The sequence below is a fragment of the Aotus nancymaae genome, unplaced genomic scaffold (assembly GCF_030222135.1).
Source record: "Aotus nancymaae isolate 86718 unplaced genomic scaffold, 86718_ANA_hifiasm-v0.15.2.pri h1tg000018l, whole genome shotgun sequence".
NCBI lineage: Eukaryota > Metazoa > Chordata > Mammalia > Primates > Aotidae > Aotus > Aotus nancymaae.
Window position 1 is genome coordinate 18,075,058 of NW_026988430.1, and position 12,973 is coordinate 18,088,030.

Sequence of the window (12,973 nt, forward strand, 5' to 3'; positions counted from 1 at the left end):
TCCTGGGTTGAAGCAATTCTCCTGCCTTAGTCTCCCAAGCAGCTGGGATTACAGGCGAACACAACCATGCCCGGCTAATTTTTTTATATTTAGTAGAGACTAGGCTTCATCATGTTGGCCAGGCTGGTCTTAAACTCCTGACCCCAAGTGATCAGCCCATCTCGGCCTCCCAAAGTGTTGGGATTACAGGCGTGAGCCACCAGGCCTGGCCTATAATCCTTAATATGGATATCCCTAGGGTTTTTTTTTAAGCCCTTCTATTCGATGGACATGCAGATTATTTGCAATGCTTTGCACTGTGGCCAGTGTCTTTTGCGTGCCTTCTGTGCACCTTTGTGATGGTCTCTAGTTGTCCTCTAGGGGACATCTAGAGAAAGACATGGCAATGCTGGGTACAAGCATCTAGAGAAAGATGGTTAATGCTGGGTACACGCAGGTAAACGGTGTATAGATATCACCAAAAATGCCCTTATAAGTGGCGGACGGTTTACACTCCCACAGGCAATAATGAAGGACATCCATTTTCCCACACCCTTAACGCTGACTCCTACTCCTTGTTACCTGCGGGTAAGTCTGCAGCTATCCGGGAAACTGCTGCAGAGTGGCAACTCTGCAGCAACCTAGCTCCTGTTTTCTCGAAGGCAGTAATTCAAATAAGAAAAAGACAAGGTTTCAGGCAGAAGGGAGAACTGATTTTAAGCAAAGTGAGAGTTTATTACAAAAGACAGAACACTTAGAAAAGGACCAAGCAGGCGACTTGAAAAATCAAGCGCTCCCTCCGCTTTGTTTAGAGTTTTTAATACCCCCCTACCTCTTTCCCGGCTGCCTCTTCCCTTTATTTCTCTCCTGAGCCGGCTGAAGCTCAGATTAACGCAGACGCAGTGACCCGCCAGCGTTTGGGAGGGACTGCATGCGCAGTGTGTCTACCAAAGTCCAGCGCATGCTCATTAGGGGCAATTCGCCCTTCCTGGTCCAGCGACCCGCCAGGAAGGTCATATACCGATCAAATTCAGCCATCTTGCCCTTTCACTGCGCTTGTTTAAAAACTTCTCGGGGGCCGGGCGCGGTGGCTCACGCCAGTAATGAGTTCGAGACCAGCCTGCCCAAAATGGAGAAACACCGTGTCTACTAAAAATACAAAATTAGCTGGGTGTGTCGTCTCAAACACGGAAAATTTATAGACTCTACAGGTTTTTTTTTGAGACGAAGTTTTGCTCTTGTTGCCGAGGCTGGAGTGCAATGGTGCAATCTCGGCTTACCGAAATTTCCTCCACCTCCCGGGTTCAAGCGATTCCCCTGCCTCAGCCTCCCGAGTAGCTGAGACTACAGGCACACACCACCATGCCCGGCTAATTTTTGTACTTTTTGTAGAGATGGGGTTTTTGCCATGTTGGACAGGCTGATCTTGAACTCCTGGCCTCAAGTGATCCAACCGCCTCCTTCTCCCAAAGTGCTGGGATTACAGGCGTGAGCCACCGTGCCCAGCCAACTTTCATATTCTTTAGATTATTTTTCAACCATTTAAACATATAAAAACAGCCGGTTGGGGTGGCTCATGCCTTTAATCCTAGCACTTTAGGAGGGTGAGGCTGGTGGATTACCTGACCTCAGGAGTTCAAGACCAGCCTGACCAACATGGTGAAACCCCCGTCTCTACTAAAAATACAAAATTAGCCAGGCGTGGTGGCACATGCCTCTAACCCCAGCTACTTGAGAGGTGAGGCAGGAGAACTGTTTGAACCCGAGAGGCAGAGGTTGCAGTGAGCCAAGATTGCACCACTGCATTCCAGCCTGGGCAACAAGAGCGAAACTCTGTCTCCAACAAACAAATAGGACTATTAGGCATTTGAGCTTTTGTAATGGGAGATGGGCTCTGCCTCATGAGGTGGAAGAGTGCTCAAACACTGGGATTCATATCATAGGAGGCCAAAAAGAATGACAAATGACATAACCATTTTAACCACCATGAAGAAACGCACTCGGGATGAAGCTGCCCCCACAGATAGTAACCAGGTCCTTGAAATTGCCTTAGATTACTGAATCCAGGCTTCTCTGAAGCTCACTTTGTCTTGAGACCATTACTGCATGACATAGTAAGTTCTCCTTGTTGTTTTCGTCGTTTCAAGTTTTGTTTTCTGTCACTTGCTACAGAGCTATATATGATAAACATCCACCTGCTGAGGGGTGAAAGGAAGACAAGCGAGATGTCAGCCCCAGAGAGAGAGAGAGGAAGAAGCGTCAAGCAGACCACTGGCCTCATGGTACTTTTTTTTTTTTGAGACAGAGTTTCACTCTTTTTGCCCAGGCTTAAGTGCAATAGCACGATCTCGGGTTCAAGCGATTCTTCTGCTTCAGCCTCCCAAGTAGCTGGGATTACAGTTGTGGGCCACCACACCCAACTAATTTTTTGTATTTAAAAAATTTTTTTTCTTTTTAAGAGATGGGGTCTCGCTATGTAGCCCAGGCTGGAGTGCAGTGGCTATTCACAGGCGCAATCCCACTAATGATCAGCACGGAGCTTTGACCTGCTCCGTTTCAGACTTGGGCCGGTTCACTCCTCTTTAAGCAACTGGTGATCCACCGCTCCCGGGAGGTCACCATATTGATGCTGAACTTAGTGCGACACCCCATCGGCATAGCTCACTACAGCCCAGAACTCCTGGACTCAAGTGATCCTCCAGCCTCAACCTCCCAAGCAGCTGGGACTACAGGCACGCGCCACTGTGCCTGGCTTTTTTTTTTTTTTTTTTAAATAAAGACAAGGTTTCACCATGTTGGTCAGACTGGTCTTAAACTCCCAAACTCAGGTGATCCACCCGCCTTGGCCTCCAAAGGGCTCGGATTACAGACGTGAGTCACCACGCCCGGCCTTTTTTTTTTTTTTTTAAGTAAAGACAAGGTTTCACCACGTTGGCCAGGATGGTCTCTATTTCCTGACCTCGTGATCCTCCCGCTTCGGCCTCCCAAAGTGCTGGGATTACAGGCATGAGCCACCCCTCCCAGCCACTAATTCATATTTTTAAAGGATCATTCTGGTTGTCTATTGAGAATAGACTGTAGAGAGGTGAGGGTAGAAGTGAGGCCATTTGGGAAGCAACTTCATTTATCCAGGCAAAAAATGATGGTGGCTTGGAACAGGGCAGAAGCAATGGTAAGGATGAGAAGTGGTCAGATTCTGGATGTGTTTTCGAGAACCAACAAGATTTCCTAAAGGACTGGCCATGGATTATGACAAAAAGAGGAGTCAAGAACAACTCCAGGGTTTTTGGCCTCAGCCGCTGGGAAGATGGAGTTGCCATTTACTGAGACAGAAGTTACCGTAGGAGGAAACAAGGTTTTGCGGGGGAGGTGATGCGATGCGGGTGGGGCAGGAACCAAGTCACACGAAGTTAGATAAAGGTGGGGCTATCTTCAGGCTGGCACAGGAATTCAAACGCTCTCAGAACTCATGCCTCTTCATCTTCTGTCTCTGGTTCTCTTCTTTATCAGCCTCATTCTTTCCTTCTATAGACAGTGATCTCCTGGACATGAAAGATGGACAAGCTGACACCCAGCTTGAGTTCTCAAGAGAACAGAAAGTCAAGTCGCACTCTCCACAAAACTAGAAACAAACAACACTTGTGGAGGATTTTTACTGGTCATACCTTGGGTCATGTGCTTTTCCCTGAGCCAATCTGCAATCAGAAGGATGAAGTACTCTAATTGGCCAGGTTTGGGTCACGTGCTGTTCCTGGCTGTCATTGCACCAACACCCCAGGGAATGGGGAGTTGGGGAGTGAGGAGGTTCCCCTCCACAGAGAGACGTTGGGTAGCCCATTTTTCCAATAAAACCTTCAAGATACATCTAGAATGCATTCACCCACATCGTGCTAGGCTGAGCTACTATCACCTGGTACTTGGGACCGCCTCCTCACTGGTCCATGGTCTCCCTTGCAAACATTTTCCACAACAGCCAGTAATCCCTAAACATGAATCCCATTACATCACTCTCCTGAGCTCAGCTTCCCATTCTCAAGGGAAGTCTTCCTATCTTCTAAGGAATATCTACCCAGCCCAAATATATATGATGTTTTTGTTGTTGTTGTTGTTGTTTTAGTCTCGATCTGTTACCCAGGCTGGAGTGCAGTGGCACGACCTCGGTTCACTGCAACCTCTGCCGCCTAGGTTCAAGCGATTCTTCTGCCTCAGCCTCCTAAGTAGCTGGGACTACAGGCACATGCCACCACACCCGGCTAATTTTTGTATTTTTAGTAGAGACAGGATTTCACCATATTGGCCAGGCTGGTCTCAAACTCCTGATGTAGTGATCCGCCTGCCTCGGCCTCCCAAAGCGCTGGGATCACAGGCATGAGCCACTGCACCCGGCCTTTTTAGTTCCCCCCACCCCCCACAGCAAAGGAATGACAGGTTTTGTCAAGCTGCAGGTGACTGTAAGATACAGACAGCTGACAATTGTGGACTTCTCAGCTGTGGTGAGTGAGCTACTATCATTAGGGTTGGCTTTTCCCTGAGCCAATCTGCCTTCAGAAGGATGAAGGACCCTGGTAGGCACCTAGGGATAGTGGTGCTGGCACGTTCCGGGGAGCTGCACTTCTGAATGCTGGCATGACACTGCCTCAAGTCATCTCTCTATCCAAATGGAAAAAACAGCCACACCCTTTGTCAGCTAAGGAGAGTTAGCAAATTGTTTTTATTAAATACTGTGTCTGGCCAGGCACGGTGGTGTGCTGTAATCCCAGCACTTTGGGGGGACTGTGGCAGGTGGATCACTTGTGGTCAGGAGTTCAAGACCAGCCTGGCCAACTGGTGAAACCCCTTCTCTACTAAAAATACCAAAATTAGCTGGGCATATGTGGGTCAAGATGGCCGGGGGGAGACTTATGTTAATTCTAGCTAAATAATTATAAGCCTTGCTTGGCTCAGAGTACATTGAAGTTTATACGCCGAACTAAACTATGTTATTGGTGCAGTTAATTAGAAATCAAGCGGCAACAGGAGGCCTAAGGTAAAGACCATCGAGAGTGCAGTAACACCAGGGAACACCTTGGGGTGGTTGCAGAGCAGGCAATACTGCTCTGGTTACACGAATGCCCTTTCAACATGGGGATTGCATGAGGGCCTCGTAAAGAGGGCTTATGCAAAGATCTCTGAGGCAACCTCTGCTCACAAAATCCAGGAGGGTCTTTGCAGATGGGAGCTGGCAAGCAAGAGAAAAGCCTTGCAGGGCAGAGATCACTGAACGCCTCAGGCTCTGCTTAGGTTCTCGGAATAAGGAGTGATTTTTAATTGCTCTATGTCCTCAATGCTTGGGAGATAAAAGCCCATTGATGCACTGGGAGTGGTCAGACTTGCACCTTGGTAACCACTGTTGATAAACTCAGAGTACTAGTTCAGCATGTCTTAGAAGGATCTCACGTGCTCTCTCTCTACCCCCATCTTACCTACCCCTTCACCCTCCCCTTCCGTGATCATAAGATCAAAGAGATTTTGCACATAATAAGTGTTTGGAGCCCAGAGCTCGGGGCCAATGCATTTCCTAGGCTTGTGTTGGTCCCCTGGACCCATGCTGTAACTTCTACTCTTGTGTCTCTGTCTTTATTTCCTTTTTTCAATTGCTAGTCACCGCCGGGACTAAGGGCACCCACGTACGGGGTTGGGGCTGGTACCCAACAGGTATGTTGGCGGGTGCTTGTAATCCCACGTACTTGGGAGGCTCAGGCAGGAGAATCGCTTGAACCCAGGGGGCGGAGGTTGCAGTGAGCCGAGATTGTGCCACTGCACTCCAGCCTGGGTGACAGAGTAAGCCTCCGTCTTTAAATAAATAAATAAAAATACTAATGTCTCATGGCTTTGGCTATGTGTTGCAATTTACAGCCTTTCCAATGTTTGCTGCACCACTGTATTTAGAAGAAATCTCTGGGCCGGGTGCAGTGGCTCACGCCTGTAATCCCAGCACTTTGGGAGGCTGAGGCGGGCGAATCACCTGAGATCTGGAGTTTGAGACCAGCCTGGCCAACATGGTGAAACTGTCTGTACTGTAATCCCAGTTACTCGGGAGCCTGAGGCAAGAGAATTGCTTGAAACTGGGAGGCAGAGGTTGCAGTGAGCCGAGATGACAGCATTGCACTCCAGCCTGGGCGACGGAGGGAGACTACATCTCAAAAAAAAAAAAAAGAAAAAGAAATTTCCATTCCCTAACAGGAACTACAAGGCCCCCTGTATGAGGTGGCCCCTGCCTGCCTGTTCAGCCCCTTGACTCGAAATTTTACCCCTTGCAGATTGTGTTTTGGTTCCAATGTCTCCTGCCCACCCCCACCTCAGTTTCTTGACTATGTCAAGACTTCTTTGGCTCTGAGAGGTAGCTCAAGTTTTCTTCCCTCTGCCTGGAGAGTGGCTGGATCTTTTTGGTTCTTTTTAGTTAAAAGTCTCACTAAAGAGGTTTTTCCTGACCCTTATCTAAATTAATGCCCGCTTATTTATATTCTCAATCATAATACTTTATTTCCTGTATAGCACATATCAAAATTTGTGATAATCTCATTTGTTTAATATTTTACCTTGTGGCAAAATCACACACCATCCTCTAAGGGGAGCGGCTCTCAATGTGGAAGGGGCAAGAGACACAGAAGAAGAGTGGCAAACGCATAGGAAAGCCCAAAGGCCCGCTGCGCTGACCAGAATGGGTCGCTCTGAGCAGTTCAACGGCTAGGTCTGTTAACCCAGGAAGACATAGCAGACTATTCATGCTCATGCTGGGCTTCTGATTTCCTCCTTCTTAGTCAACTAGGTTCAGTCCCGATGGTCCAAACAGGATATGCCATTCCCATCCCAAGAACCTCTCTAGGAACCCCAAGAGGGATCTCCACTAGGTGTGTTAAGCACATCGTGGGCGGGACAATTCTACACCGAAAGAGTCTGCGCCCCGCCCCGCGAGACTCCGGAATTTGAGGACCTTGGTCTTTAAGATCTGCCCCATCAGCTTTCAGAAAGGGCGGGGCGACGGGAGCAGCTATCACCTCCTTCTCTCCACCCGGCCGGCGTTCACGTGTGTTCCGCTGTGCAGTAACAGCTCTTCTTCCGGGACTTTTTGGTCGCCGCGACCAATCAAATTGCTCTTCCTGTCCTTACCATTGTCAGCCGCTGCCAATCGGCGCGCCTCTACCAACGCCCCTTAAAGGCGCAGCCACCGCCTCCGGAGCCGGGGCGAACCAATTCCTCGGTTGCGGCCCCCACCTGCAGTATGGAGTCGTCTCGGGGGCGGCCCGGGCCGGAGTCGGACCTTCTGGCTGTAGCGGAACAGCAGGCCGCAATCTTCGGCGGCAGGCCGGACCGAACGTCCTCTGAGTCGCCCTCAGGCCTCCGGGTGTCCGGGGAGGAAGAGGCCGAGAACGTTGGGGGCGCGAACCGCCACCCCAGGACGGCCCCGAAGACGTCAAGCTGCAGCGTCGTCCACCGGCCGGAACGAGAGGCTCCGAAGAAGGAGCCCGGCCCTCAAGGGACGCCGTCTGGGGCCGGGAGCCGCAGAGGGGCTCCTGGTGCCGAGCACGAACCGCCCCTGTCCTCCCGGCACAAGGACCCGGCGCCGCCGGAGGGCAAGCCTGCCTCCGGGAGGGACTGCCGTCGAGGGGGACCAGGCGGCGGGATGGATGTTGAGCAGCAGGAGGAGGAAGACAACGACGAAGAGGCGGCCGCGGGCGGCAGAGGCGGCCGCTCGTTCTCCAGCCGCCTTCAGGACAGCCGCAGCCTGGACGGGCTCAGCGAGGCGTGCGGTGGCGCCGGGTCCTTAGGGAGTGCTGAGTCCGGCGCGGGCGGCGGACGTCGCGCCACCATCTCCAGTCCCCTGGAGCTCGAGGGCACAGTGAGCCGCCACGGCGACCTCACCCACTTTGTCGCCAACAACCTGCAACTCAAGATCCGTCTAAGCGGCGCCCCTCCACCCCCGCCTTCTACCCCTGCGCGGCCCTGCCCAGCTGCTGCAGCCACACCCACACCGGCCATCCCCCCCATCGACCCTGACGTGCTGCGGGATCTAGAGCGGTTGAGTCGTGAGCTGGGCAGCCGGGTGGACCGTCTACTTCGCGGACTGGGTGGCGCGGTGCAGGAGCTGACGGCACTGAGTGTGGGCTGCATCCAGACCTACCGCGACGCTGTGGACTCCTTAGGTGAAGCCGTGGACATGAGCATCAAGGGCATGTACACCCTGCTGGCGCGCTGCGAGGAGCTGGAGCGGGCTCTGCAGCCAGTTCAGGGGCTGGCACGCCAAGTCCGGGATATCCGACGTACTCTGGAGGTGTTGGAGGCCCTGTGCAAGTGACCAGGAGGACAGGAGAGGCCGGGCCTGGCCAGGGCAGGGCCCAGCAGGACCCTAAGGACTCTTCAAGGAGTCCTGGTGGGAAGTGCTCGCTGAAGGGAGGCCTGTGTTTTGGAGGCTCTTCCAGATGCGTTCAGCTGGCCGGCGCCCACTCGCTGGGCCTTAGGCTGGTGTACATGGGGAAGTTATAACAGCTCTCCTGGTGGGAAGGGATGTTGCTCTGCTTTTATTCGGTTGGTCATCTGTAGCTACCCTGTTCTTCCCAACTCTCCTCCCTAGCTAGAGCACCAGCCCTGGGAACACAGGGCTTTAGGTCTGCTTGAAGGTGAGGACGTGACTCCCACATGTAATCAGGGGAAAGGGACAGAAGAAGCCCCAGCCTCCACTGTGGCTGTCCTGACTCCAGTGGCCACATCTCAGGTGCCAAGGGCTGTGGGAGCTTGAGTCGTCCTTGGCGAAACCCCCCGCAGGCACGGATGCACCCCTGCGCTTGGGTAGCCTTCTGCTTCTGCCCTCTGGCCATCTACCATACCACTTGCTCAGCCAGAACCGGGGTGCAACTAGGAGGAATGTGTTCCAAGGGGTTGAGGTGGGAGGCGTCTCACTGCGCTCAGGGTTCAGGTAGAATGTTGCTGGTTTTGAATCCCACCTATTGTGGAGTGTTCTAATCAGTTTTGGCTTTCTGGGTTTTTGTGGAATTAAAGTGCTGCTGCTGCGAAGGCTGAGTCTGTGTGGGGTTGCAATGATTAATAAGACAAAGGAATGGGAATGAGGGTCGGTGTTGTTCACGCAGCTCCCTTGGGGCTGGGACTGGGGTGGATGTGGGGGTGTCTCGGGCTCGGTTGGGAAGGATATGGTTGCCGCTCTTAAGCATCTGGTCTGAGGGGAAATGTGAAGACAGATGATCATTCACAGGGGCCCAGAGATCCACTAACCACAGAAACCTAAGCAAGGTGCTCTAGAAGAGGAGGGGAAAAAATTATCTTCTCAGATCCTGATGAATAGGCAGGGGCTGGATGGATTGAACATCTTAGCTCCGGAGGAAGACTGGGAACACTAGTTAGCTCCATTCCTGATCATTCCCACTCTGCAGATCAGTGCCACGTGCTTTGAGATAGATTTGTCCCAACCCTAGCATCCTTTTGTTTACAATTCACACAGTAAGTTCAGGAGCCACATACTATGGCCATAAGATGTAGAAGCAGAGATCACGAAGTAACTCGTTTCTCTAAATACCTTCCTCTGGAGACACGCCCATTTTGGAATAAGCTCCAATACGCTTCCTGTTCTGGGATTGGAAATGTTTCGCTAGTGTTACCCAGTAACGTTATCTGGCTCTAAAAGGGAGATAGGATTCAGACTTCTGAAAAGTTTCAGAAGCCTGGCCCGTACGGGGATCGAACCCGCGACCTTGGCGTTATTAGCACCACGCTCTAACCAACTGAGCTAACCGGCCAGTTGAGAAGCAGGTTTTAAAATGAAGCTATGAAAACTTCTTGTTCAGTCCTCTAGGGAAAAACCTTTAGTTGTAGGACTGCTTTACGATAAATGAAAACAGAATACGAAAACTGACTAGCTGAGCACCTAGAAGAGTAACAGACAACCCATAGTACTGGCAAGTACAAATGATGCGACTGGTGTAATTGCAGATCGAGGCTCAAGTACGATGTGCACGAAGGGCAAAAAACCTAACAGCATGCGGCAGCTGCACCGAGAGAGGATAGGTGGTCACGTGAGTAAATCTTATAGGCTGGAAGCTATGAGGCTCTGCAACTCTCCTCGCAGAGTTTAGTGTTGGCAAAAGCGTGGAGAAACACAGAGGCACCGCTGGGATTCGAACCCAGGATCTCCTGTTTACTAGACAGGCGCTTTAACCAACTAAGCCACGGCGCCGCCGGAAGAGAAGGTGGCATCTTATTTCCTTGGCCAGGTCAGCTCAATTGCAGCGAATGAATACAAAAGTGTCACGTAACACTCGGATGCATTGGGAAAAGCGGAATGCACGGATGCAGTTGGGAAAGACACGGAAACTGAATGGAGTCACTGGGAGTAACAAGAGAAATCCTAGTTTTTATGCTACAAAACTGAATTCAAACCACAGCATTTCCCGCCGACGAGGATGGGATTCGAACCCACGCGTGCAGAGCACAATGGATTAGCAGTCCATCGCCTTAACCACTCGGCCACCTCGTCTGCAGGCAGACACTTGGGTCTCTCATCTCTGGGACCTGAACTCTTATTCCTGCCTGTGGGGCTCGCCTCTCGTGAAGTCTGTACATTTTAGGGGAACTCGTTCAGCACTGGAAAGAAGACTCGCAAATCGGAGACGGATCTTCTCCCCTGCGTGATTGCCCGACCCTCCTCCCTCTACTGAGCGGTCTGGAACTCTTCCTGTTCTCAGGAGCCACGGTATCCGTCCAGAATTAAGGTACCTGGATCCATCGCAAAAATCTCCGCGAGACGGTTGTGCTGCCCAGTCGGGGCTGTCTCGAAAAGTCGTGCCAGAAGCCCCTCCGCTTCAGGCACCAAAGAGATTGCGCCTTCTCTGACTTGAACGCCGAAGGTCGACTGTAGTTTAAAATAAAGGAAGTTAATAAGAGAAGGAAAAGACTCCCCACTGACCCCGACGTGATTTGAACACGCAACCTTCTGATCTGGAGTCAGACGCGCTACCGTTGCGCCACGAGGTCGGTCAGCCACAACGTTGCTCAGTTCTCCTCATGACCACTGTACAGCCAGGAGACCAGGGTTTGGTGATCGAGGCATGGATGGGCACCTAGGGAATTTTTACCCCTCTGAACACCTGCGGGGTCGTATCTGCTTTCGCCGAGCGGCCCTGTAGGATGAGTCGGGCGGGTGGCACCCCAGGGCAGTGACTATGGGATCCTGGCTCAGGGGTCTGTCCCGCCCGGCCCCCAGTGTTCTGCCAACGCCCAGAAAGAGGGTCCCGAACTGATCACCAGGGGAATCCAAAGCTCACAGCCCAGCGGTAACGGACCTGCCTAGAAACGGATGGAAGGGTAGGAACCAGACGGAACGTGATGGAGCAGTGTCAGAGTCTAGAGCACCTGAAGGGGTGAGAGATTCGCTCCCTCAGCAGCAGGTCTCCTCACCGGTTGCACTTTTACAATCGCCTGCGGAGCCTTCGAATGTACGCATGCACAACCCCCGGGTTCAGCGACTCCGATTTAAACGGTCCAAAGAAGAGCTCTGACATCGGTATGTAAAATTTTGAAAAAATCGGTATTTCAACTGTTTGAGAGCACATAAATCTTGTATATATTTTGATGAGTTTTGATAAATACATAAACCTGTACAACTCACAATTCTTTAAAAATATATGACATTTCCATCACTCAACGTTCTTGCATGTCCCTTCTCTACGGATCCCCACTCCTCCTTTCCCAGAAGCAATCTCTGTTCTAATTTTTTCTGTTTTTGTGAGTCGGAGTCTTGCTGTCACCCAGGCTGCAGTGCAGTGGCGGGATCTCAGCTCACTGCAAACTCTGCCTCCTGGGTTCAAGCTATTCTTCTGCTTCAGTCCTCTGAATAGCTGGGACTACAAGCCCGCACCACCACATCCGGCTAATTTTTGTATTTTTAGTGGACACGGGGGTGGTGGGGTGTTGGTGGTGGTGTTCAGCATGTTGGTCAGGCTGGTCTCGAACTCCTGACCTCGTGATCTGCCCGCCTCTACCTCACAAATTGTTGGTATTACAGACAGACATGAGGCACTGCACCGGGCCTCTATTCTAATTTTGACCACCATAAACATCGGTATTTTTTAAAGGTCCCTGGGTGAGACAAAATTGGGAACTGCTGAAGGGAAACGCCTGGAGCTGGAAGATGCCTCGTTTGTTTCTTGAAAAATGAAAGGAGTTCAACAGGCCGAGATGGCACAAGAGATCATGGCTGTATCTCATTCCTTCCCATCCAAGCCAAATTTGTACACAGTGGCTCTCTGGAAAGTTATCAGGGACTACAGAGGTGTCAAAGGCCACAGACATTCTCAGGCCTGGCCTTAACCAACTTCAGGCAACATCTTCTCCAAGAGCCTTCATTTCCCATGGTTGCCTTGACACTAGTCTGCTGGCCCTTCCCAAGTGGCTCCTCTCTCCTGTCTCTTTTTCTTTTCCTTCCTTCCTTCCTTCCTTTCCTCCCTCCCTTTCTTTTTTTTCTTTTGTGACAGAGTCTCACTCTTCCCTAGGCTGGAGTGCAGTGGCCCGTTCTTGGATGACTGCAACCTCTGCCTCCTGGATTCAAGAGATTCTCTTGCCTCAACCTCCCAAGTAGCTGGGATTAAAGATGTGCACCACCACGCCTGGGTAATTTTTTTTTTTTTTTTTTTTTTTTTAGTAGAGTCGGGGTTTCACCATGTTGGACAGGCTAGTCTGGAACACCTGACCTCAGGTGATCCACCTGCCTCAGACTCTCAAAGTGCTGGGATTACAGGCGTGAGCCACCACGCCCAGCTCCAGTCTCTTTTTCGGTTCTCCCTGTAAATCCTGTGTTTCCTCTGGTAAGATTTTCTCTCCTCAGGCTACACATGTTCTAGGGACTCAGCTATTTCCTGCGTGATGAGGGCTCCTGAATCTGGCTCCCACCTCTTGACTCAGATTTCTAGTGCCTGCTGATACCTTCACTTGTCCCTGCCATACTTCT

At 51.3% G+C, this 12,973-nt stretch overlaps 1 protein-coding gene and 4 non-coding genes across 5 annotated transcripts; 1 reads left to right on the forward strand and 4 right to left on the reverse strand.

The window, feature by feature from the left end:
* The first annotated feature begins 7,200 nt into the window (after nucleotides 1-7,200).
* Nucleotides 7,201-9,036, forward strand: BORCS6 (BLOC-1 related complex subunit 6). The gene has a single exon (XM_012457552.3). It carries the CDS (start codon nucleotides 7,241-7,243, stop codon nucleotides 8,312-8,314), a length of 1,074 nt encoding a protein of 357 aa, XP_012312975.1. The 5' UTR covers nucleotides 7,201-7,240; the 3' UTR covers nucleotides 8,315-9,036.
* Nucleotides 9,037-9,693: 657 nt separating this feature from the next.
* TRNAI-AAU (transfer RNA isoleucine (anticodon AAU)) lies at nucleotides 9,694-9,767 on the reverse strand. Its single transcript has one exon. It is a non-coding gene; the product is annotated as a tRNA-Ile (tRNA).
* A 363-nt stretch (nucleotides 9,768-10,130) lies between these two features.
* Nucleotides 10,131-10,204, reverse strand: TRNAT-AGU (transfer RNA threonine (anticodon AGU)). The gene has a single exon. It is a non-coding gene; the product is annotated as a tRNA-Thr (tRNA).
* A 218-nt stretch (nucleotides 10,205-10,422) lies between these two features.
* TRNAS-GCU (transfer RNA serine (anticodon GCU)) lies at nucleotides 10,423-10,504 on the reverse strand. Its single transcript has one exon. It is a non-coding gene; the product is annotated as a tRNA-Ser (tRNA).
* Nucleotides 10,505-10,929: 425 nt separating this feature from the next.
* On the reverse strand, nucleotides 10,930-11,001 carry TRNAW-CCA (transfer RNA tryptophan (anticodon CCA)). The gene has a single exon. It is a non-coding gene; the product is annotated as a tRNA-Trp (tRNA).
* Between the last annotated feature and the right edge of the window lie 1,972 nt (nucleotides 11,002-12,973).